The 21,830-nt window shown below is 45.4% G+C and overlaps 1 protein-coding gene across 3 annotated transcripts in view; it reads left to right on the top strand.

Annotated features, from left to right (window-relative positions):
* The first annotated feature begins 4,801 nt into the window (after positions 1 to 4,801).
* Positions 4,802 to 21,830, top strand: part of GMEB2 (glucocorticoid modulatory element binding protein 2) — a 38,894-nt gene continuing 21,865 nt past the window's right edge. The window contains exons 1-2 of one of the 3 annotated variants that reach the window (XM_037915591.2): positions 4,802 to 4,968; positions 11,739 to 11,932. In XM_037915591.2, coding sequence (XP_037771519.1) covers positions 11,802 to 11,932 — 131 coding nt within the window. In that variant the 5' untranslated portion in view covers positions 4,802 to 4,968; positions 11,739 to 11,801. Of the gene's footprint in view, positions 4,969 to 10,682; positions 10,812 to 11,738; positions 11,933 to 21,830 lie in introns of those variants that run through there. The other 2 variants (XM_007062509.4, XM_027824950.3) reach the window with 2 other exon arrangements.

Below are 21,830 nucleotides of genomic sequence, written 5' to 3'. Positions count from 1 at the left end.
CCACCTCTCTGTGTTTCTCAGTTCCCTCATCTGTAACACGGGGTAATAATACTTCCCTACCTCACAGGGGTGTTGAGAGGATTAACAAGTTAATGTCTGCACAGCACTTTGAAGATGGAAGGCACTCTGCAAGTGCTGAGTATTATGACTATTATGCCATCAGCCACCTCCCTGCTAAGACAAAAATTAAACAATGGGCCCATTCAGTTCCCCAGGGCTGCCCCCGTGTTCTCTCTAGAGCCAATCTGGATTTGAATATCATTGGCCTTGTGCAGGATTCACTCCTCATGACCCAGTGCGTGCTATCTTTGCTCTTCCCAAATAGACAGCTCAATAAGATACTGTAAATGGTGTTATGAACAGACTTTCCATCACTGTAATGGAGCCTTGTCTGGTTCCTTTAGGTCTACCACGTGCATTTAATTGTCAACTTGAGGTTGTTGTTGTGCAAAAGAAGTGATTATGAAAAACAAAAAGAAATAAACTTGGTATGAAACCACATGCCTCCATTTCTCTTAATACACCCAATTTATTTGAATCTTCCACGGCTTCTGTTCTTGTTGGGAAAATAATAACTCAGCAGAATATAAAACTGGCTCAAAGAGTATGGAATCTAAGTTTTTGTTGAACTAAATAGTAATTATTGCCTATCCTTAAAGACAGCTCACAGATCTGTAATTTAACTACATTCTCCAGGAGAAAAACTAATTAATTAAACACTTCAATGCAGATAACACCATTATTTTACCTAATCCTAGGGGAAGTGAAGAGTTCAAAGCCCTTTGATGAGGAGAGAAGGATCAAAAACTCAGCAGTCAGTTGTCAAAAAAAAGGGTTAAAATTCTGGGAAACCTACAAACATCTTTTAGCATTGGCCCTTACTCAGCTCAGCAGAAGTAGTTTTTACCTAAAAAAACATTTTTTTTTTTTAAAAAAAGCAACCTCATTCCAAAACATTGCACTTTATATCCGCTCAAATCTCTTTGGAAAGGCACCTCCATCCTGGGATACAAGGGAAGGCCTCATGCCACTGGGTGCCTATTAACTTCAACAGGTTTCAGAGTAACAGCCGTGTTAGCCTGTATTCGCAAAAAGAAAAGGAGTACTTGTGGCACCTTAGAGACTAACCAATTTATTTGAGCGTAAGCTTTCGTGAGCTACTCCTTTTCTTTTTATTAACTTCAACAGTATTTGAAGGTCAATGTCTTACAAGGACAGGATCTAAGAAAACATCCAGGAAGCCCAGTAAACCAGCTCCTGCACCCGAAGTCACAGGCAATGGAATGTTTCAGAGTAGCAGCTGTGTTAGTCTGTATCCGCAAAAAGAAAAGGTGGACTTGTGGCACCTTAGAGACTAACCAATGTATTTGAGCATAAGCTTTTGTGAGCTACAGCTCACTTCATCGGATGCATTCAGTGGAAAATGCAGTGGGGAAAATGGAATATACACGGTCATGAGTAGGGGATACAAAGGGCAATACTGGTCTTTTAAACCTAGTGAGTTATCTGCACTTAAGACCACAGGACACAGGGAAGTGCGTGGAGGACATCTAGAGAGAAGAAATAAGAGCTGCAGTTAAGATTTTTCAAAGTGGCCCAGGGGATTTCTCCATTTAAGTGGAAGATGTTTGGCTAAATTCCCTGTATGCTCTGGACATTTCACCTCACATCCATTTTTGCTTTCACTGGATGAGATTTTGGCTAATTTGGCAAATGGACAATGTCACAATCCTACCCCCTTTGTATGAAAACATCTATAAAAGTGGATCACCATCTAGACTGCATCAGCTTTTAATGATCCCATTAAAAATAGCACAACTGTGGCAGAATTCAAGAAACTTCATTTGATAGATGAGAAACTGAAATGAGTGGAAGACATTGGGTGGTGATGTTATAAGAAATAAGGGACTCCATTTCCTAATGGAGAAGTCTTCCATAAGACCAATTTAGGAAGGACAATGAAAATAGCCAATAACCAATTACCGTGTCAACATTTGTGCACCAAGTCCTGAAGAGCCTGAGGCCCCAGGACATCTTCTGCATGTGCGCACGAAGCCTGCAGAAGGGGCAATTCTAACTTTACAGCACAATCCTCCTGTTTTTGAAAATAATCTATGTCCTTACTGGAGGGATAGTGCTGCCTCTGTATTTCTACATGCTCCACAATATACCACTGATCCTGCCTCAGGAATTTTTACAAAAAACATCACAGGAAGTTAGAACTAGTTTCCGTCCCCAGGAATGTAGGCAAGGCACTTAGACATCACAAGAGACTGTTTTCTTTATGCATATCTAGACTAAGTAACCTCATTCTCCTTGGTTTTTGTCAGCTTCTCTACAGCTGGTCCCTGAGGGCCAGATTCTTCTGTGTGTCATCCTCACAGCCCCATGAAGCGTCTCCTGTTCAGTCAGGCACATCTGCCCCGTCCCCATGTGTCCCTGCACCCCCCCATCCCCATGTATCCCTGAACCCCTCTCCCCCTGTGGCCTTGCAACCCCTCTCCCATTCAGCCCCTGGCTCAATGCTGTCACCCCACTAGCTCCTGAGCCCCCACCCCAGTTGGTCCCCACCACTTACCCTTCTGAACCGCAGTCTGTGACCCCCCACAGCAGCCCTGTGTGCCCCACTGTTCCCCCCCACCCCCCAATATCCCCCATCCCTCCTAACCTGGCTCCACGGGCAGGGCCCCGTGATGAACACAGCCAGCTGCTGACTGTTACGGCTGGTCAGCAGCAGTTGTCTGTTCCCGCGCACAGTGACCTCTGGTGGGAAAACGGCAGAACTGCAGCACTTGGGCAGAATTCATTTTCTGTGCAGAAAAAAAATTCCACACTGGATATTAATTCTGCGGGTGCGCAGTGCTGCAGAATCCCCCCAGGAGTATACCATCTCAGGCTTACTAAGAGACTCCATCCCATCCTAGTGAACACTGACCTGGCCTCAGTAACTCATGCCTTAGTCCCCTCCTGGATGGACTAAAACAGTGCAATACACCTGTGCATGAAGCCATCAGCCCTTAGGAAACCCCAACACACAAAGAATGCTGCAGTGTCTCTCCTCAACAACACAAGCTACCATGATCATATCAAACCTGTTCTCTGCTCTCTACACTACCTCCCATAAGAGCCCTAGTCAGATGGCATTAATGTGATCAGCTGGCCAGTATTTGACCAGCCTGGCCATTTTTTAATGGATTTTCCAGTTGCCATAAAAATAATTTAATCTGCCAGGTTTTTTTTTTAACATGGGTCTAAAGATTTGCATTATTCTCACAATACACTGGAACAGCTAATGTTAAAAGCTTCTATGTCCAGCTAAAGATGCTGCAGTGTTCCCACTTCCACAGTTTAAGCGATAACAGAACAAAACTGTTGAAAATACAGCAGCTGTCTGCTCACCAACATGCAAACGCATTGCATGTGTGTGTGAGAGGGTTTGAGACACTATTAGCGGCTGTTGAAGGGGACATTGCAGAGTTGGGTTGGGGTTGCGGTGGGATTGCCTTGTGGCGGAGCGGGGGGGGGTGGCTTTTTCTTTTTTTTTTTTGCATTTCAAAGGTGATAACACGTCACCTGAGCTGATCTTCAAGAGACTGGATGCCAGGATACCTGATTGCCTGATGCTCAGGTATTGATGACAGCACCACTTCTCAGGAGTCAGGCCAAGCATGAGGGAGCTGTCATTCACATGGATAAAGCTCATCTATGCTGGTGAGAGAACTTTCTCAGGGGCCAGTCACAGGTTGTGGAACAAACTTCACAAGATCCCAGAACCATCTTAGGCATCATCACCTTCTGTTCCAAGTGCAAGATGCACTTTTTTTAACCTTGCCTTCAATATATACACATGTAGCAGAGCAGGCAAACAAAACAAAACAAATCATCAGAAAGAAAAAGAGAAAAGGAAGGGAGAACCACACGTGACAAACATTAGTCACTTTGCTTAATTCACCTCTGGAAGGTGCTCAGCTACTATGCTGAAAAGGGCAGTATAAGAACCTGAATTAAACTTAATATTTTAAATTTTATTGGACTAGCAAGGTTTGTGTATTTTTAACTATCAGTGCAGTACTGTGAGTGTCTTAGCACAGATGCATTATAATAAAAAATATTACACCACCAGCAGGAACTAGATGTTCACTAATTCTCCCTCATTACAAGCTCTAGTGGTAAGGCCCAGAGTGTGAGGTCGTTTGCGACATTTTAATATACATCTGCAAGAGCAACGTATTGCAGCCACCACCAATCCTAAACAGGATGCATGCACAGGTGCAATGCATGTACAGGCTGAAGGCAAACACAAAGGAAATGCACGTGCACACACAGAACGCTTGCAGAACCGGGAACGCAGGCAGATGAGCACTTAAATGTCGAAGCACCATATAAACGCTTAATGCGGAGGGGGAAAGGAGTGGGGGGAGAAAGGGCCAGCTCACAAACAGAACGTGCACCAAGTGAGATCCGTGCACCAGCCACCACAGGAGGTAGGGACCACGCGCGCACGGAACGCGGGCACAAGTTGCGGCGGGAAGGTGCCTGCACAATGCCCCGTGCCCCTGGAGCATGCACAGGCAGGTGGCCCAATGCACGAGCCCGTCGCAGCAGCCTCAGCAGCAGCTGCTGGAGCAGAGAGGCGGGCGCGCACCCGCGCGCGCTCCCCCGCTGTGCTGAGCGCAGAGGGGACAGAGCGGGAAGCGCGAGGCCGGGGCCCGCGCCCCCCTCCCGGCGCTGCAGCCAGCTCCCCAGAACGTCCTGCCGCGCAGGCGCGCTAGGCCAGGCCGGCACCTATTTCACAGGCCGGCCGGCTCCACCGCCCCCGCTAAATAAGTCCCAGCAGCGCTGCCTTGCCCCCGCGTGCGCCTGCGCGGGGCAGAGCGGCGCGCGCCGGAGCCCGGCTCCCCCCTTCTCCCACCCGCCGCCTAACAAGGAGCCGGAGCCTGCGCGGGGCAGCGGGAGCCCCAGCCTGAGGTAAGAGCCGGGCCCGGCGCCGCCGCTGGGCCTCCGCACGCACCGTCCGGCCAGCGGGTCCCTGCGGAGCGTCAGGACGTTACGGCAGCGGCAGGGAGACGGCGGCAGCGCCCGGCCGCCCGCCCCGCTCCCCCCCCGCCCGGCGCTGCCAGCGTGAGCGCGCCCCCGCGCTCCCCCCCTCCTCCCCGTCCGGCGTTGCCAGCGTGAGCGCGCCCCGCCTGCGCCTCCCCCGCCCCCGCCCCCGCCTGCGCTGGGACTGCGGGGGCCCCAGCGCGCGGGAGGGGAAGAGGCGGGGGCTGCACGCGCCGCCTGTGGAAATGCCCCCTCCCCCCCCCCCCCCGTGGGGCTGCGCGCGGTGCCCGCCCGCCCGCGCGCGCATCCTCCCTCCCTCCCTCGGCCGGCTCCCCGGGCATCGCCTGCCGCTGAGCCGCGCGCGCCTGCGCGTGCACGGACCCCCTGCCCCTGCCTCCAGATATAACCTCCCCCCCACCCCTTCCGGGGGTTGAATGCGGCGCTTGCCCCACCCTGCTTCGAGCTGTGCACTTCCCTACCCGGACAGGGAAGGGATTGTCTGCACCACCTTGCGTCCCTTTGTGCCTGCAGGATTAGTACCCTCGGCGAGCAGTGCATGCCGTCTCCGCACCCACGCCTTGCCAGCAGACCCGCCTCTGAATAGTGCATGCAGTGTGTACACCCTTGTCCTCTGGGCATTGCCTGCACAGTGTTCATATCACCCGCTCCCCTTACAGTACACTCCTTCTGTGTGTTGCATGTAGCGTTTTCTTGCACGATAATGCGCCACTCTCTCTAGGTGTTATGTGCAATATTTACACCCTACCCCCATTTAAATTCTCTCCTCCTTCGGGCATTCTACGAAATGCATCCCATAACCTTTCATTGCAACCAGCCCCTGTTACTTTGCATGCATTGTGCCATCATTCCAATTGGAAACATGCCTTTGGGCACTGTGTAGAGTATGTAGGTAATATGTGCACCATCTTGTAGTCAAAAGTACCTCAGACATTCTGTGGAAGCCTTTTTCTCTCTCACACCTGCTAACATTGTAGTCTCCGTACCCATAGACCTCTCAAGTGCCAAGATCTCCCCTACCATTGCATGCAATATGTTCACCTTGTGCAGTTTGTGCCCTCCCCCAGACTGCGTAAAGCTCAAGTGCACCCCTAGTCACTGCATGTTGTGTGCAAAACCCCACCCAAAAAACAGGGTTACTGGCAGTTCCCTTCTGTTAAACAGTTGACCTAGTATCTGAGGCAAGTCCTTCTGGTTACTGTGATGCTCTGGAATATCTGTGGTATCATGAAAAGCACAGATATATAATTAAATATTAAAATGAATTTGTTGATTCTATAATAATTAATCTAAAATTCTGTGTTTCAATATGTTTCCAAGCATTTTATGTGTTGCTGTGTACCTTCTGATTTGATGCAGAATTCAGGGCTGGATACTCTTCAGAAATGGGTTGGGGATGGAACCCCTTAGCAGTTCCAAAATCAGCAGTTCTATGCCTGTTTCCAGAGAGTGCAATTTGTATTTGGGGATGGCAGGGGAGGTTTCTACCGCTCCTTCTGGCTGTTTGAAGTCAGGTCCAAGGAATTTTAATCTTTCCGCATATCCTGGTTTCTTAAAGCATAGCGTCTCTTCTTTGTCCCTCTTTTCATTCATGTGGTTAGGCAGACAGCTGCAGTGATAGTGGAAAGTGCACTGTAAAAATAAAAGAAATTGTATGTTTCAATTCATTTAATACAAGTACTGTAGTGCAATCTCTTTATCATGAAAGTTGAACTTACAAATGTAGAACTGTGTACAAAAAATAACTGCATTCAAAAATAAAACAATGTAAAACTTTAGAGCCTACAAGTCCACTCAGTCCTACTTCTTGTTCAGCCAATTGCTCAGACAAAGAAGTTTGTTTACATTTGCAGGAGGTAATACTGCCCTCTTCTTGTTTAAAATCTCACCTGAAAGTGAGAGCAGATGTTCACATGGCACTGTTATAGCCAGTGTTGCAAGATATTTACGTATCAGATGCACTAACAATTCATATGTACCTTCATGCTTCAACCACCATTCCAGTGAACATGCATTCATGCTGATGATGGGTTCTGCTCGATAACGATCCAGAGCAGTGTGCACTGATGCATGTTCCTTTTCATCATCTGAGTCAGATGCCACCAGCAGAAGATTGCTGGTAAGACTGGAGGTACACGGAAAGCGAAAGAGAGCACTCTCCTAGCAACTCCTTGTATTGTTTTGGCTTGAGCTGTTGCTGTGAGAGCCTTTCTTTCATGAATACTTAGTTTAACCACCAAAATCTTGGGGGGGGGGCGGGCAAGAGCACTTACCTAAGGTTGAAAAAGTGGGGCGTGTTTAGGAACAAGAAGAATGAGGGGGGACATAAGTCTTGAAATATGTGAAAGGTTGTCATAGATAGGATGGTGATCAGTTGTTTTCCATGTCCCTGGAAAAATCATGGAGCAGGTCCTCAAGGAATCAATTCTGAAGCACTTAGAGGAGAGGAAAGTGATCAGGAACAGTCAGCATGGATTCACCAAAGGCAAGTCATGCCTGACTAATCTAATTGCCTTCTATGACGAGATAACTGGCTCTGTGGATGAGGGAAAGCGGTGGACGTGTTGTTCCTTGACTTTAGCAAAGCTTTTGACACAGTCTCCCACCGTATTCTTGCCAGCAAGTTAAAGAAGTATGGGCTGGATGAATGGACGATAAGGTGGATAGAAAGTTGGCTAGATTGTCAGGCTCAATGGGTAGTGATCAATGGCTCCATGTCTAGTTGGAAGCCAGTATCAAGTGGAGTGCCCCAAGGGTCGGTCCTCGGGCCGATTTTGTTCAATATCTTAATAAATGATCTGGAGGATGGCGTGGATTGCACCCTCAGCAAGTTTGCAGATGACACTAAACTGGGAGGAGAGGTAGATATGCTGGAGGGTAGGGATAGGATACAGAGGGCCCTAGACAAATTAGAGGATTGGGCCAAAAGAAATCTGATGAGGTTCAACAAGGACAAGTGCAGAGTTCTGCACTGAGAACGGAAGAATCCCATGCACCGTTGCAGACTAGGGACCGAATGGCTCGGCAGCAGTTCTGCAGAAAAGGACCGAGGGGTGACAGTGGACGAGAAGCTGGATTTGAGTCAACAGTGTGCCCTTGTTGCCAAGAAGGCCAATGGCATTTTGGGATGTATAGGTACGGGCATTGCCAGCAGATCGAGGGATGTGATCGTTCCCCTCTATTCGACATTGGTGAGGCCTCATCTGGAGTACTGTGTCCAGTTTTGGGCCCCACACTACAAGAAGGATGTGGAAAAATTGGAAAGAGTCCAGCAGAGGGCAACAGAAATGATTAGGGGACTGGAACACATGACTTATGAGGAGAGGCTGAGGGAACTTGGATTGTTTAGTCTGCGGAAGAGAAGAATGAGGGGGGATTTGATAGCTGCTTTCAGCTACCTGAAAGGGGGTTCCAAAGAGGACTGTTCTCAGTGGTAGCTGATGACAGAACAAGGAGTAATGGTCCCAAGTTGCAGTGGGGGAGGTTTAGGTTGGATATTAGGGAAAACTTTTTCACTAGGAGGGTGGTGAAACACTGGAATGCATTACCTAGGGAGGTGGTGGAATCTCCTTCCTTAGATATTTTTAAGGTCAGGCTTGAGAAAGCCCTGGCTGGGATGATTTAGTTGGGGATTGGTCCTGCTTTGAGCAGGGGGTTGGACTAGATGACCTCCTGAGGTCCCTTCCAACCCTGATATTCTATGTCCGTTGAGGGAAGGGCAAGAAGTAATCAGCTGAGTTTGCAGCAAGAGAAACTTAGATTAGATATTAGGAAAAACTTTCCAACTATAAGGATGGTTAATCACTGGACCAGGTTACCTAGACAAGTTGTGGAATCCCTGTCATTTTGAGGTTTTTAAAAACAAGTTAGACAGACGCCTGTCGGGAATAGTCTAGGCGTGCTTAATCCGGCCTGAGTGTTGGGGGATGGATTAGATGACTACTTGAGGTCCCTTCTAACCCTACATTATGATTCTAACAACTCTAAGTTCTCCTTTTGTAGTTGTTTTATAATTCAGTATCTTCAGCATTGGGTGGGCCATTGTAGTAGTTGATCTCTGGATTGTATAGTAGCTAGAGCATAGGGTCTCTTGCCAATATTGGGAGGGTGAATAAGGTGGAATGAGGTCTCTGTCCATAGTGGGATGATGGGTGCAGGTTGCTGAATGGTTAGCAGGTGGACATGTGAGATGCACTAGCGGAAGGTGCTCAGATACTATGGTGATAAGCATGGTATAAGAACCTGTATAGAACAGAAAGTTGTGGTCCCTGGGAAAGCATGGAATAAAAGGTTGTCTAGTCATAAAGAGCAATAGGCTCTGTTACAATTTGAAACCCAGTGTAAAGAGTTTCCTTTGAGACAGTGGTGTGCTTTTTCTGTGTCTTGACCGTTATTTGGGAAAGTTTGGCTGGGAATAATAGGGCAGAGATAAAGCTGGTTTAGAAATTTTGGCTGCAAATTCTCTTACTTTCATATGTGATTTGTTAGTGGTGTTAGCTAGCAACTAAAGGCTCTAGCCGAGAGCAGGGCTTCATTGTGCTAGGTGCTGTACATGCATAGTAAGAGAAATTTCCTACCTTGAAGAACTTCCATTTGAAGTAGACAAGACAGACAAATGTGGGAGAAAAGAAGTACAGTCCCCATTTTACAGATGTACAGCTCTTCGAAGATTTGAGCCTGAGTTGTAACTGTGTCTGATCTGAAGCTGAAAATAAAAACTGGCCTCCCACCTCAGTGTTTGGAAGTGGCACCAACTGGTAGAAAAAACTACCTGCCCATTTGCTTGACTCAATTCCTGTTGTGGCTCACAGCTCAGATTGCCACGGCCTCTACTGCCCTTTGGGAAGCAAGCCTATAGCTGACTGTAGTGCTCTTCCCAAAGTGCCACATGGGGCATAACTGGTAATGTTGACAAGGAAGCTGAAGCAGGGAATAATTCTTTCTCATCTTCATATTGGTCAGCCAGTACACCCAGGATTTTTAAATGTAGGTCAGAGCGGATCTGCAGCTTGTCCTTGAGGGAGGGGACATGCAACATAATTTTCTTTTGTTAAAATAACACACTTGGTTGGGAAGAAGAAGTGGCGGCAGGGGAAAGACCCAAGGCAACTTCTGTTTTGTTTTGTTTGGCAAACAACTTGAGGGTCAGGTTATTCTTGTAAGGAGCCTTAAACTGTCTTAGCCTCTCCCCTGCTCTGCTTTTCTGTAGGATGAGTGGAGTATAAAACTGAGGCTCCAGTCTGCAACAAACACCATGTGTGCGGACCCCTGTTTCTGGGCTGAGCTCTGCTGACTTCTTTGGGCCCTACCTGAGCATAGGGGTCCATGTGTAGAAAAGAGTGCCTTAATTTTGGAAAGCAGGGCTCTGGGTAAAGACACAAGTCACTGTCAAAGAAAGAAGAATGAATGGGTAAAATAAAGGTTCAAGAGAAGCCAGGAGATTATAGAAGGCTTAGAACAGGAGTACAGAGAGCCTGAGGAGACAGCAGGCAGAGGCTGGATCTGCTGGGCTTCGAGCTGTTCGGGAGCAGCCCTGCTCCCTGTGTGCTGCAGAGCCATGCCCAGGCTGACTACTTGCCCCGAGCTGGCAGCTGATGATTCATCAGAGCTCTGTGGTTCTTACGCAAGAGGGGATTCCAGGCCTTGCTCTAGGGGCAGGGCTTGGGCTTCTCCGCATTATAAAGTGGCTGGGTATGTGACCAGGAAGGCAGAGACAGCTAGGGCAGCAGCTGTGAGCACCAATGCTCAGACTGGTAAGGAGGGGAAAGGCAAGCCGTTGGCTCCCTGTGTGCAGCGTGGGAGCAATAGAAATAGCGTGTGTGTGTGTGTGTGTGTGTAATTTAGTATAGCATAGTGTAGATGGGGAGAAGAGGGGGCGGTTGGGAGAGAGCGTGCTAAATAAGTAGGGCTTCTGTCAGGGGTTTCCTGTTTTGTCACTTAAAATCTTTTGCAATTGAATCTCTGATCCCAGAATCCAAACTATCTGCAACAGTCTGTTTTGCACCTGGAGAAAGTAGTTCCAGAGGCGTTTAAGATGACATCCTTAAGTGTGGTGTCACTCTGCTCTGAGAAGTGACATTGTGGTTTGTTTGTGTTTTTTAAAAGGCTTGATGAGGTTCCACATTTAGTATGTCAAATATTGCTTACTTCACAAGTAAATAATTTTTTTTTCTCAGGTAATTGTCAGCCTTTCAGGCTCAGGTTGGTATCTGAAAGTCATGCTGTATTCTTTCTGGCTCTTGCATTTCACTAGTAATAAGCTTTCTAAAGGGCAAGTGCTGCTCTCACTTACAGTTATCATAGGACTGGAAGGGACCTCGAGAGGTCATTAGTCCAGTCCCCTGCACTCATGGCAGGACTAAGTATTATCTAGACCAGTGGTTCTCAAAGCCGGTCCCCCTTTTGTTCAGGGAAAGCCCCGGCGGGCCGGACCAGTTTGTTTACCTGCTGTGTCCGCAGGTTCGGCCGATCGCAGCTCCCACTGGCCGCGGTTCGCCTCTCCAGGCCAATGGGGGCTGCGGGAAGTGGCACAGGCCAAGGGACGTGCTGGCCACCCTTGGCCTGTGCCTCTGCCACAATGTTCTGTGTTGGTCCTGTTCTGTGTTGGTTCTTCTCTTCACCATTTTTACTAGTGAGAATCTTCTCATGTATCACATTTTTGGTCTTTCTTTTTTTGACAGGAAACCAGTTCACGGAGGGACCTCTCCACGCAGCTGGTGATCTTTGTGCTCTCCTGCCTAACCATGGCAACCCCAGATGTGAGCGTTCACATGGAGGAGGTGGTCGTGGTAACGACACCTGACAATGTGGTTGATGGCAGTGGTGTGGAAGAAGTGAAAACTGTGCTAGTGACCACAAACTTGTCTCAACATGGGTAAGAAATGGTTTCACCATATGCAATAGAAGTGACATGGAGGTTGGGGCTTTAATATTCAACCCAAGCAGACATCAAATACCTGTGAAATACAGGGTTCAGAGTAGGAGTGAGAGTCAGTCCCTTATGATCCTGCCTGTGCTGTGGTTGTTTGACTTGTTCCTTGACAAGGGAGGACCAAGATTTCCCCCTTCACCTTGGATACCATGCTAACCAAGTAGAGTTAGATTAATAATCCCCATATCCCCTTCCTGATTATCTGTGGCCAAGTATATGTAGCCAGGAAAACAGGGTTTACCAACAGCTGTTAAATTTTGGAGTGGCCAAGTTGGGTTAAAACTAGGCTTTAGCTGAATGTCTTGTCTACACTGTAATTTTTACTATGTTGAAGGAACTTCTGTTACAACACTGACATTGTTAAAACATGGTTTGGTTTTGTAGCATACACTGTTCCCAAATAGGGTTTAACCATATTCTGCTACAATCCTGGATTTTGGCTGACCTGACGTGAGCCTCAGGGCCATGGTAAAAATCACTTTGGTTTTGTCTACCCTGCAGGCCCAAACCATGTTGTATCTGGGTCAGGGGACAACCAAATTGCCTGATATTGTAGGAATTGCTGCAAAGACTAAACTAGGCTTCTGCTTGAGCCAATGCTTTGATTTTTTGAGTTTGGTTGGTCTTATCCATACATGCTGTACTAAACTGTATTATAGCTTGGTTCTGGTACAGTAGAGTTTAATAACTGTTGTTAAGCTCTTTCATTTTTGTAGCACAGATGGAGACTATAGCGAGGTTTCAAAACACAGTTCTTGGTTGAGGGGAGTGTGATGCATTCATGTCCACACTGGCCATGGAAACTGTTAGTTGTTGGAATGTCTTAAACTGTAATGCAGACAGGCCCTGAAGCAAAGGGGGATATCTCCTCCCAAACATTCAAGATGGACAAATGGCTTTAAATTAAAGCAAAAAAAGTTAAAGTAAATGTTGCTGTTTTCCTTGGGTGAGTGGGGAAAGAATACAGGGTACAGCACTCTCCTCTCCATGAAATCATGTGAGGAGATCCTTTTGCAATCCCACACTCTCACCTCCCAGCATTTTGCTGACATCAAATAGGTGTCACAGTGTCCCTTCTCGTATTAGGAACAGTGCAGAGGACTCCAGTGGGTTTTCTCCTTGAATCACCCTTATGCTTACTTGCTAAGACATACAAAGTAATAAGGTAGGGAGAGAGGGCCTTCTCTTGAGCAGCAGTTAATTGACCACTAGTTCCATCTGCTGTACTGTGGAAACATTATATGTTTGCTGAGTCTTTTACTCTTCTTCTTCTACTACAGTATCATTACTTGAGACCCATATATTTTAGAGATGGAAAAGACATGCTAGGTTATCCCTAGAGAGGAAGCTGGGAGGTTTTATGGTTAAGGCACTTGAATGGGACAAGGGAGATCTGTGCTAAATTCTTAGCTGTGCCCAGACTGCCTGTGTGATTGTGGGTAAGACACTTAGTCTTTCTGTACCTTAGTTCATCATCTGTGAAATGGGGATAATAGCACTTTCCTACCCCTCACAGATACTGAGGATAAATTTGATAATGTTCACCAGGGACTGAAGGTCATATAAATACCTAGACAGAGCCAGTCTCCTTGCTAGTGCAGGATTCTTTTTTTTTTTTTTTTTTTTTTTTTAACATGTAGGCATCCATGTGTGTACTGAGTTTTACATCTTTTTTTACTTTGTTTTTCCTCTTTTTTTCTGGTCAGCAAATGTCTGTTAAATGCAATTAATAATAATTTCAAGTCAACAAAATGGTTGAAACAAAAATTAAATAACAATAGGTAGCTCTAAATGATCCTATGCTGATCTGATTTTAAAAAAACTGGAGATTGATTGAAATAACACAGTGTACCAGCTACCTTGGATTAATACCGTTGTCCCTCTAAGCATAATGCACTAACAAAACCTGCAACTGGAATACTTAACTCTCTCTTATTCAAAATTTGCATCAACAGGGTGTGCATTTGCATAGATTTGTATTAAGTTAAGGCCATAATTCACTGTAGTGCTGGACATAGAGGCAGGATTATATTTCTAATGAAGTGAAGAGTCTGTTAGATGCTGAAGTCCTTTATGTATCAGTGCTTCAGCTATAGTATAGGTAGACCACGCTGAGATAACTGGATTAGCTTCTGAAAGTCTGATGCTGCATTCCTTGCACATTCCAAATTCCCACTGACTTCATTTATCCTTGAGGTAATTGGCAATACAGTCCCCATGCCATCTTATTCCTAAACTCCTCAAACACAGATCACACAGTGTCCTGCTGGTTTGCGTGTATTTTAGTAGTAGGAACCACCATCCCCTCTGGTGTGAGCTGAAGTCTTCTAAACCAGGGGTAGCCAACCTGAGCCGGATAAGGAGCCAGAATTTACCAATGTACATTGCTGAAGAGCCATACTAATACATCAGCAGTCCCCCCATCAGCTCCCCTCTCCCCCCAGCTCCCAGCGCCTCCCACCCACCGGCAGCCCCACCAATCAGTGCCTCTCCCTCCCTCCCCGCACCTCCCGATCAGCTGTTTCGTGGCGTGCAGGAGGCTCTGGGGGGGAAGGGGGAAGGAGCGAGGGCATGGCAGGCTCAGGGGAGGGGGCGGGAAGGGGTGGAGTCGGGGCAGGGCCTGTGGCAGAGCCAGGGGTTGAGCAGTGAGCACCCCCCGGCCTATGGGAAAGTTGGCGCCTGTAGCCCCAGCCCCAGAGTCGGTGCCTATACAAGGAGCCGCACATTAACTTCTGAAGAGCCGCATGTGGCTCCGGAGCCACAGATTGGCCACCCCTGTTCTAAACTCACATAATTGAGGATCTTAAAATACAGATCTGTTCTACGAAATGACTTTGGAAAAAGGATACCATGAGAGTCCATATGTCCTGTTTCTCAAAGACCCCCCCACCCCCGTTCCTCAGAAGTTCTTGTTAAACCCTGGATTTGTGCTGGAAATGGCCCAACTTGATTATCATACACATTGTAAGGAGAGTGATCACTTTAGATAAGCTATTACCAGCAGGAGAGTGGGGTGGGGGGAGAGAAAACCTTTTGTAGTGGTAAACACCCATTTTTTCATGGTTTGTATGTATAAGAACATCTTCTGTACTTTCCACAGTATGCATCCGATGAAGTGAGCTGTAGCTCACGAAAGCTTATGCTCAAATAAATTGGTTAGTCTCTAAGGTGCCACAAGTACTCCTTTTCTTTTTGCGAATACAGACTAACACGGCTGTTACTCTGAAACTTGTCACTTCAAACATGTAGTTCATAAGTAAAAGGATGCTTCTTCTAATTTTCATCCCTACAAACTCATCTTGGAGAGAGTCACTGGGCTCTTTCGATCTCCTGCATCATTGCGACCAATAGGACCTCAGTGGCATCCGTGCAACTCCTCTGTCTTCAAATTATGCACTCAGTGACATCTTCATAAGCCTGCTATCTTCAGTGGGACTCTTCAGCTGTAATGATTGGAATTATTGGTAATTCTGTTTAATACTCAAACTAGAATAGAATCCACAGCTCATTCTATCTTAGAGTAGAAAAGCAGTACAAACCGTTTTTGGACACGAAGCAGATATGTGCACAAATCCTAAGGAAAATGTCTTTTAAATGAAAAAGTACTGTTTTAAAGTGGTCACTTTTCTGAGATGTGCACATTAAGGTGGATATGAATCAGTTGGGAGTGAAAACAGGTGACTAAATCAGTGTTTTATTCACTAAACCATGTGCCCATGTCAAGAAATTGATCCACAACTGTTTTCATATTGTGATAGCAAAATCTTTTGTTCGCAATGTGTATTTTTGGGTCCAGGATTTTAGCAGCATTCTGCAGGGACCTTCTTTCTGTAATTTTCAGCAGCGCCAGGGTAATTACTAATAGGCCCTTAGCAAAAACACTACCGAGATATAGAACAGAGTTTTGCTTCTCAAAATCCTACGTAACAGTGAACTTGGAATGGCTGTAAAATATAGTTTTTTCTCATGTTTGAAATCAGTTTTTAAGTTGATACTCTAGATACTGTACTGCCTGGTTTGTGTTCGTTCCTTATTTTCCTAGACTTTCCTAGATTTTCCTAGATTGGCTAACTCTTTGTGTTCACAAAATGAAAATGGCCTGTTTATACACAGAAGTCCTAAGTAGTGAAGGGCTGTTTGTGTTATTTGGTTGAATTTTCCTTGGCACTTCCCTGGCTTATACCCAGAGCATGTATACATGTTGGTGCTTCCAGAGCTTCTGGATTTTCAGTAGGCAGGAAATCCATTTTCATATTTACAACTGGCTCCAAACAGATTTCTTTGACCAAAACAATCTCTCGTTTGAAATAGATTGGGAAGTCTGCTGCCATTCACTGTTTTTTCCTCCTCTGGTTTATGGCTCCTTCTGGGAAGAAGCTTGAATGATCCTGTCTGATGAAATGTGAGCAGCGGCTGCCTCCCACAGCTTTGTCATGACAACCACCTAATGCAAATAGTTGTTTGGTGGTGGGACACGCTGTTGTAACTGCAGACACTTATTTGAGTACTCTCCCATCCCACCAAACTCTGTCTGCTGAGGTACACAACTGTCCTGCATCTGCACAGGGGAACAGAGACGGGGGGAGAAAGGGGTGTGGCGAAGCAGAGAAGGAAAATTGGTCTATTCCATTTCAAGTGCCTTTTTTCTTCCAGTTAAACTTCTGTGGGAAAAATATCATTTTTATAGGCGCCTCAACAGTGTCATGAGTTATTGACTCAAAGACTGTTGAAGGTTATTAGAGGTTGGGATTTAAGATGCAGCTGGATTAGTTTTCCCTGCCAAAAGTAATCACTAAAAGTAATAGAAGGTATAGAACCTGACTCTTCTCTCGCATACACTGGTTTTTGTTCCTAATTTACACCCATGTGAGAGAGATCTGAATGAGGACCATGGTGTATTGGTGTTCTGTATGTAAGAGATAGATCTGTCTCTCTTTTGCAACCACCACAAGGCAGGTCCAACTAAAATGGTACTTTGGCTGTTCCCCTAGATGAATTTAACAAATTGCTGGGAAGGAATCCCGTGGCAAACTTGAATTATTGAATTACAATTATTCCTTTCTTCCCTGGTGTTAGACTCTTACTCCTCGAACAGTCTTCCCTGTATGTGTCAGCTCAGCATCTGCAGTTCTGACTCTGCAGGTTTGCAGGCCTGCCTTATGCCTAGCAAGACTTCAGAAAAGCACAGCACTACCTTGGAAGTGAAATGTATATGTGGGTGAGGCTTGGAGCATGACTTGACTTAAAACGATCCTTCATGCTGAACATGCATGTGACAGTCCGATACAGACAGAATAAGCATGTTCTGCAGCAGGTCATCGTCAAAATTATTTGGGCCAGTGAATTGTTGATGTAGGTTGTCAGGGATTGAGTTGGGTGAATAATTTGTGGGGTGTGTGCACCTCCTTTATAAGTGGTCAGGCCACTCTCCTACAAATGTGCGATACCCAAGTTCCATTCCCCACTTTACCTGATGTGAACAAGAGATTTGAACCTGGGTCTCCCTCATCAGGTAAGTGGCCTAACCACTGAGCTATAGAATATTCTGATGTGGGGCTCTTTCCTGTTGAAGCTATTCCACTGAGTATAAATAATTAAATAGTCATAGGGCCAGAGAAAGACTGAGTGACTCTATTGCCTGGTGGTTAGGGCACTCACCTGGGAGTGAGTTCATATCTAGTTCATGACACGACCAGGTTCATGTCATAAGAGCCGCCATACTGGGTCAGACAATGGTCTATCTTGTCCAGTATCTTGTCTCTGACAGTAGCCTGTAGCAGAGCTTCAGAGGGAGAGTACAGAACAGGGCAATTATGGAGTAATTCATCCCTGTCTTCCACTCCTGCTTAGGGTCACTCTGAGCACCAGGTTGTCTCCCTGACCATTTTGGCTAATAGCCTTTGATGGACCCATTCTCCATGATGTTATCCAGTTTTTTTTGAACCCTGTTATACTTTTGGCCATCACAACATCCCATATCAATGAGTTCCACAGGCTAGTTGTACATTGTGTCAAAAAGTATTTCCTCTTTTTTCTGTATTAAACGTACTCCCCCTATTAATTTCATCAGGTGACAACTGGTTTTTGTATTGTGGGAAAGGGTAAATAACACTTCCCTTTTCACTCTTTCCACACCATTCATGGTTTTCTAGACCTCTGCGTATCCGCCCTTAGTAATCTCTTTTCTAAGGTGCACAGCCTTAATCTTTTTAGTTTCTCCTTGTATGCAAGTCATTCCTTATCCTGGATCATCTTTGTTGCCCTTCTTCATTTCCATTATATCCTTTCTTAAATGGGGAGACCAGAGCTGGACACAGTATTCAGGAACCATGTATTTATATAGTGGCATTATTACATTTTTTGTCTCCTTTTCTATCTGTTTCCTAATAGTTCCTGACATACTGTTAGCCTTTTTGACTGCTGCTGCACACTGAGTGGAAGTTTTCAGAAAACTATCCACATTGAGTCCAAGATCTGTTCCTTGGGTAGTAAAAGCTAATTTAGAACCCACCATTCAATATGTGTAGTTGGGATTATTTTTTCCAATGTGCATTTATCAATGTTGAATTTAACCATTTTGTTGCCCAGTCACCCAGTTTTTTGAGATCTTTCTGTAACTCCTTGCAGTCTGCTTTTGGCCTTAACTATCTTGAATAATTTTTTACTGTCTGTAAACTTTGCCACTTCACTGTTCCACCCCCCTTTTCCAAATCATTAATGAGTATGTTGAACAGCACAGGTCCCAGTTACAGATCCCTAAGGGGGGGACCCCACTGTTCAGCTCTCTTCATTCCTACCCGTTGTGTCCTGTCTTTCAACCAGTTCATGAGAGGACTTCCCCTCTTATCCAGTGGCTACTTAATTTGCTTTAAGGGCCTTTGGTGAGGGACCTTGTCAAAGGCTTTTGAAAATCCAAGTACATTATATTGACTAGCTTACCCATATCCAAATGCTTGTTGATTCCCTCAAAGAATTCTAATAGATTGGTGAGGCATGATTTCCCTTTACAAAAGCTGTGTTGACTGTTTCCCCAATAAATCGTGTTTATCTATGTGTCTATGATAATTCTGGGTTTTTGTTTTTTAAAAAGTTTCTGCCAATTTGTCAGTACTGAAGTTAGGTTTACCAGCCTGTAATTTCCAGGATCTTCTCTGGAGTCCGTTTTAAAAATCAGCATTACGTTAGCTACCTTCTAGTCATTTGGTAGAGGAGCTGATTTCAGTCATAGGTTACATACTACACTTAGTTCTGCAATTTCATATTTGAGTTCCTTCGTAACTCTTGGGTGAATACCATCTGGTGGTGACTTATTACTGTTTAATTTAACAGTTTGTCCTATATTGACACATCAATTTGGGACAGTACTGCAGATTTGTCCCCCCAAAAGAATACCTCTGATGAGAGTATCTCCCCCACATGCTTGGCAGTGAAGACCGATGCAAATAATTCATTTTGCTTCTCTGCAATGACCTTGTCTTCCTTAAGTAGTGCTCTTTTTAACACGTTTGTCATCTAGTGGTTGCACTGCCTGTTCGGTAGGCTTCCTGCTTCTTATGTACTGTTAGCTTTTGCAAGTCTTTAGCAAGTTGCTTCTCAAATTCTTTCTTGGCCTGCCGTATTATACTTTTACAACTTACTAGCCAGAGTTTGTGTTTCTTCCTATTTTCTTTATTAGGATTTGATGACCAAATTTTAAATGATGCATTTTTGCATCTAATGGCTTCCATTGCTCTTTTGTTTAGCCTTGGTGGCATTATTTTGTTCTTCCTGCTGTCTTTTTTGATTTGGGGTATACTTTTAGTCTGAGCCTCTCTTGTGGTGTTTTTAAGTAGTCTCCATGCTGCATGCAGGCATTTGACCCTTGTGACTGCTCTTTTTAATTTCTACCTAACTAGCATCGTCATTTTTGTATAGTTCCCTACTCCATTGACTAATTATTTATACACAGTGGAACAGCTTCAACAGGAGAGATTGAGAGACCCGTGTATCAGAATATCCTATTTCCTCCTCTCCCGTGCTGTTACTTGTCCAAAGCAGGAACTCTGAAATCCTAGGAGTTTTCATCTACCTCATGATTCTGAGATGCCTGCCACACAAGATCTCCTATCTCCACATTATAGCTGCCCCTGATCTGTGTGAACAAGATACTCATCCTGTGGCTGGAAGAGAGACCAATTTCTTGACACTTCTTGACAATTTCTTGCATCCGATGAAGTGAGCTGTGGCTCACGAAAGCTTATGCTCAAATAACTTGGTTAGTCTCTAAGGTGCCACAAGTCCTCCTTTTCTTTTTGCGAATACAGACTAACACGGCTGCTACTCTGAAACCTGATTCTTGACACTGTAGTTCTACCCTACAGTCATCTGCTGAAAAGTCAGATGGGAAAGACCGATAGCTCCTGAACTTGACTTTCCTGTGTACCCTAGCACTGTCTTACGTAATCAGCCAATGAATCACTCAGTCAGTCAGTCAGTCACTTCAATCCCGCCCTCCTCCCCCTCTTTATCAGAGCAGGCCAGACTTTAGATTTACATCCTCCATAAACTCCTGCTTAGCACACCCAGTTTATACAGAGTGAAACTGCTGAAGTGTCAGGAAATTTGTTAACTATTATTTTCTCTTTCTCCCTTCCTCACCTCAGGACTTCAGAGAGGTGGAGAGAATGTGCTGCGGTAATTACACTGGGCCTGTTTGCTAGAAAATCCAAATGCAGGTCTTTAAAATCCAGTAGAGATGGCTATGCACACAGATAGCCAGAGATGTTCTCTATCAAGTGGCCAGCATGCCCTTGCTTTCTTGCATGGGAATCTTCTGTGAAAGATTAACACATATAGCATCAGTGTTCTGTGCTAGCTAAGATTGCAACAGCATCCCCTGAGTGTAAAGAAGAAATATTTACAGTCCAAAGTAGCCTAAATATATTTCACATTTGTGTATATTTTTAAAATTTCTTCTCTTTAAATAGTCTATTTTGCATGTACTCTGCAGATTAAGCTGCTGCAAGCCAGGAACTAACTGGGAGGATAGGGAAGCCATGCAGAGCCAGTTGTCTGTCTCTCCTTCCATTAGCAAGCACTGAAAGACGGGGAGAGCCACTAGTACAAGGCAGGAAGTAGAGGAACACTTTGATATAGTGTCTTTAATTAGCTGTCTGCCTATGGCTGCAGTGGCTTATACTATATGTATAGGTTTCAGAGTAGCAGTTGTGTTAGTCTGTATCCACAAAAAGAAAAGGAGGACTTGTGGCACCTTAGAGACTAACAAAATTTATTTGAGCATAAGCTTTCATGAGCTACAGCTCACTTCATCGGATGCCAGGCAGCCTGAACTATGGGGTACACAGAGATGCTATAAAATGCACATCTGTATTCATGGGTTGATTTGGTTTGTTCACAGATCTTTAGTAAAACACTTTCAGTTGCAAAAAAGAAACAAGGGAGAAGTTAGGCCTGGTTTACACTACAGAGTTTTGTCGATAAAAGTGATGTCGATACTCAAAAATTGCTATAATAAAAATCTGTATGTCACGTTCACACTTGCTCCCTTTGTCGGCAGAGCGTATCCACAGTTTGGGCATTATCATCGACAGTATGAGCAATGCACTGTGGGTACCTATCGCACAGTCCAGCTCAACACCTTCTGCTGCTAGGTGTTGTGGGAAGGCAGAGCAGATCGCGGCACATCTTGGGACCTGGCTCAATACCCCATGATGCATTGCTTTCTGCCCCAGCATTCCATAGGCTTCCAGCTTTCTTTCGCAGCATTTTTCAACGGCCCTTGTTTGCTGTGCACCCCAGCATCTTTGTGAGAGGAGATGGATCCTGCACTGCTCTCCTATGC

Source organism: Chelonia mydas, chromosome 13, assembly GCF_015237465.2.
Source record: "Chelonia mydas isolate rCheMyd1 chromosome 13, rCheMyd1.pri.v2, whole genome shotgun sequence".
Classification (NCBI taxonomy): Eukaryota; Metazoa; Chordata; order Testudines; family Cheloniidae; genus Chelonia; species Chelonia mydas.
The sequence above is the reverse complement of the archived record's forward strand: the minus strand, read 5'-3'. Positions and strand labels throughout refer to the sequence as shown.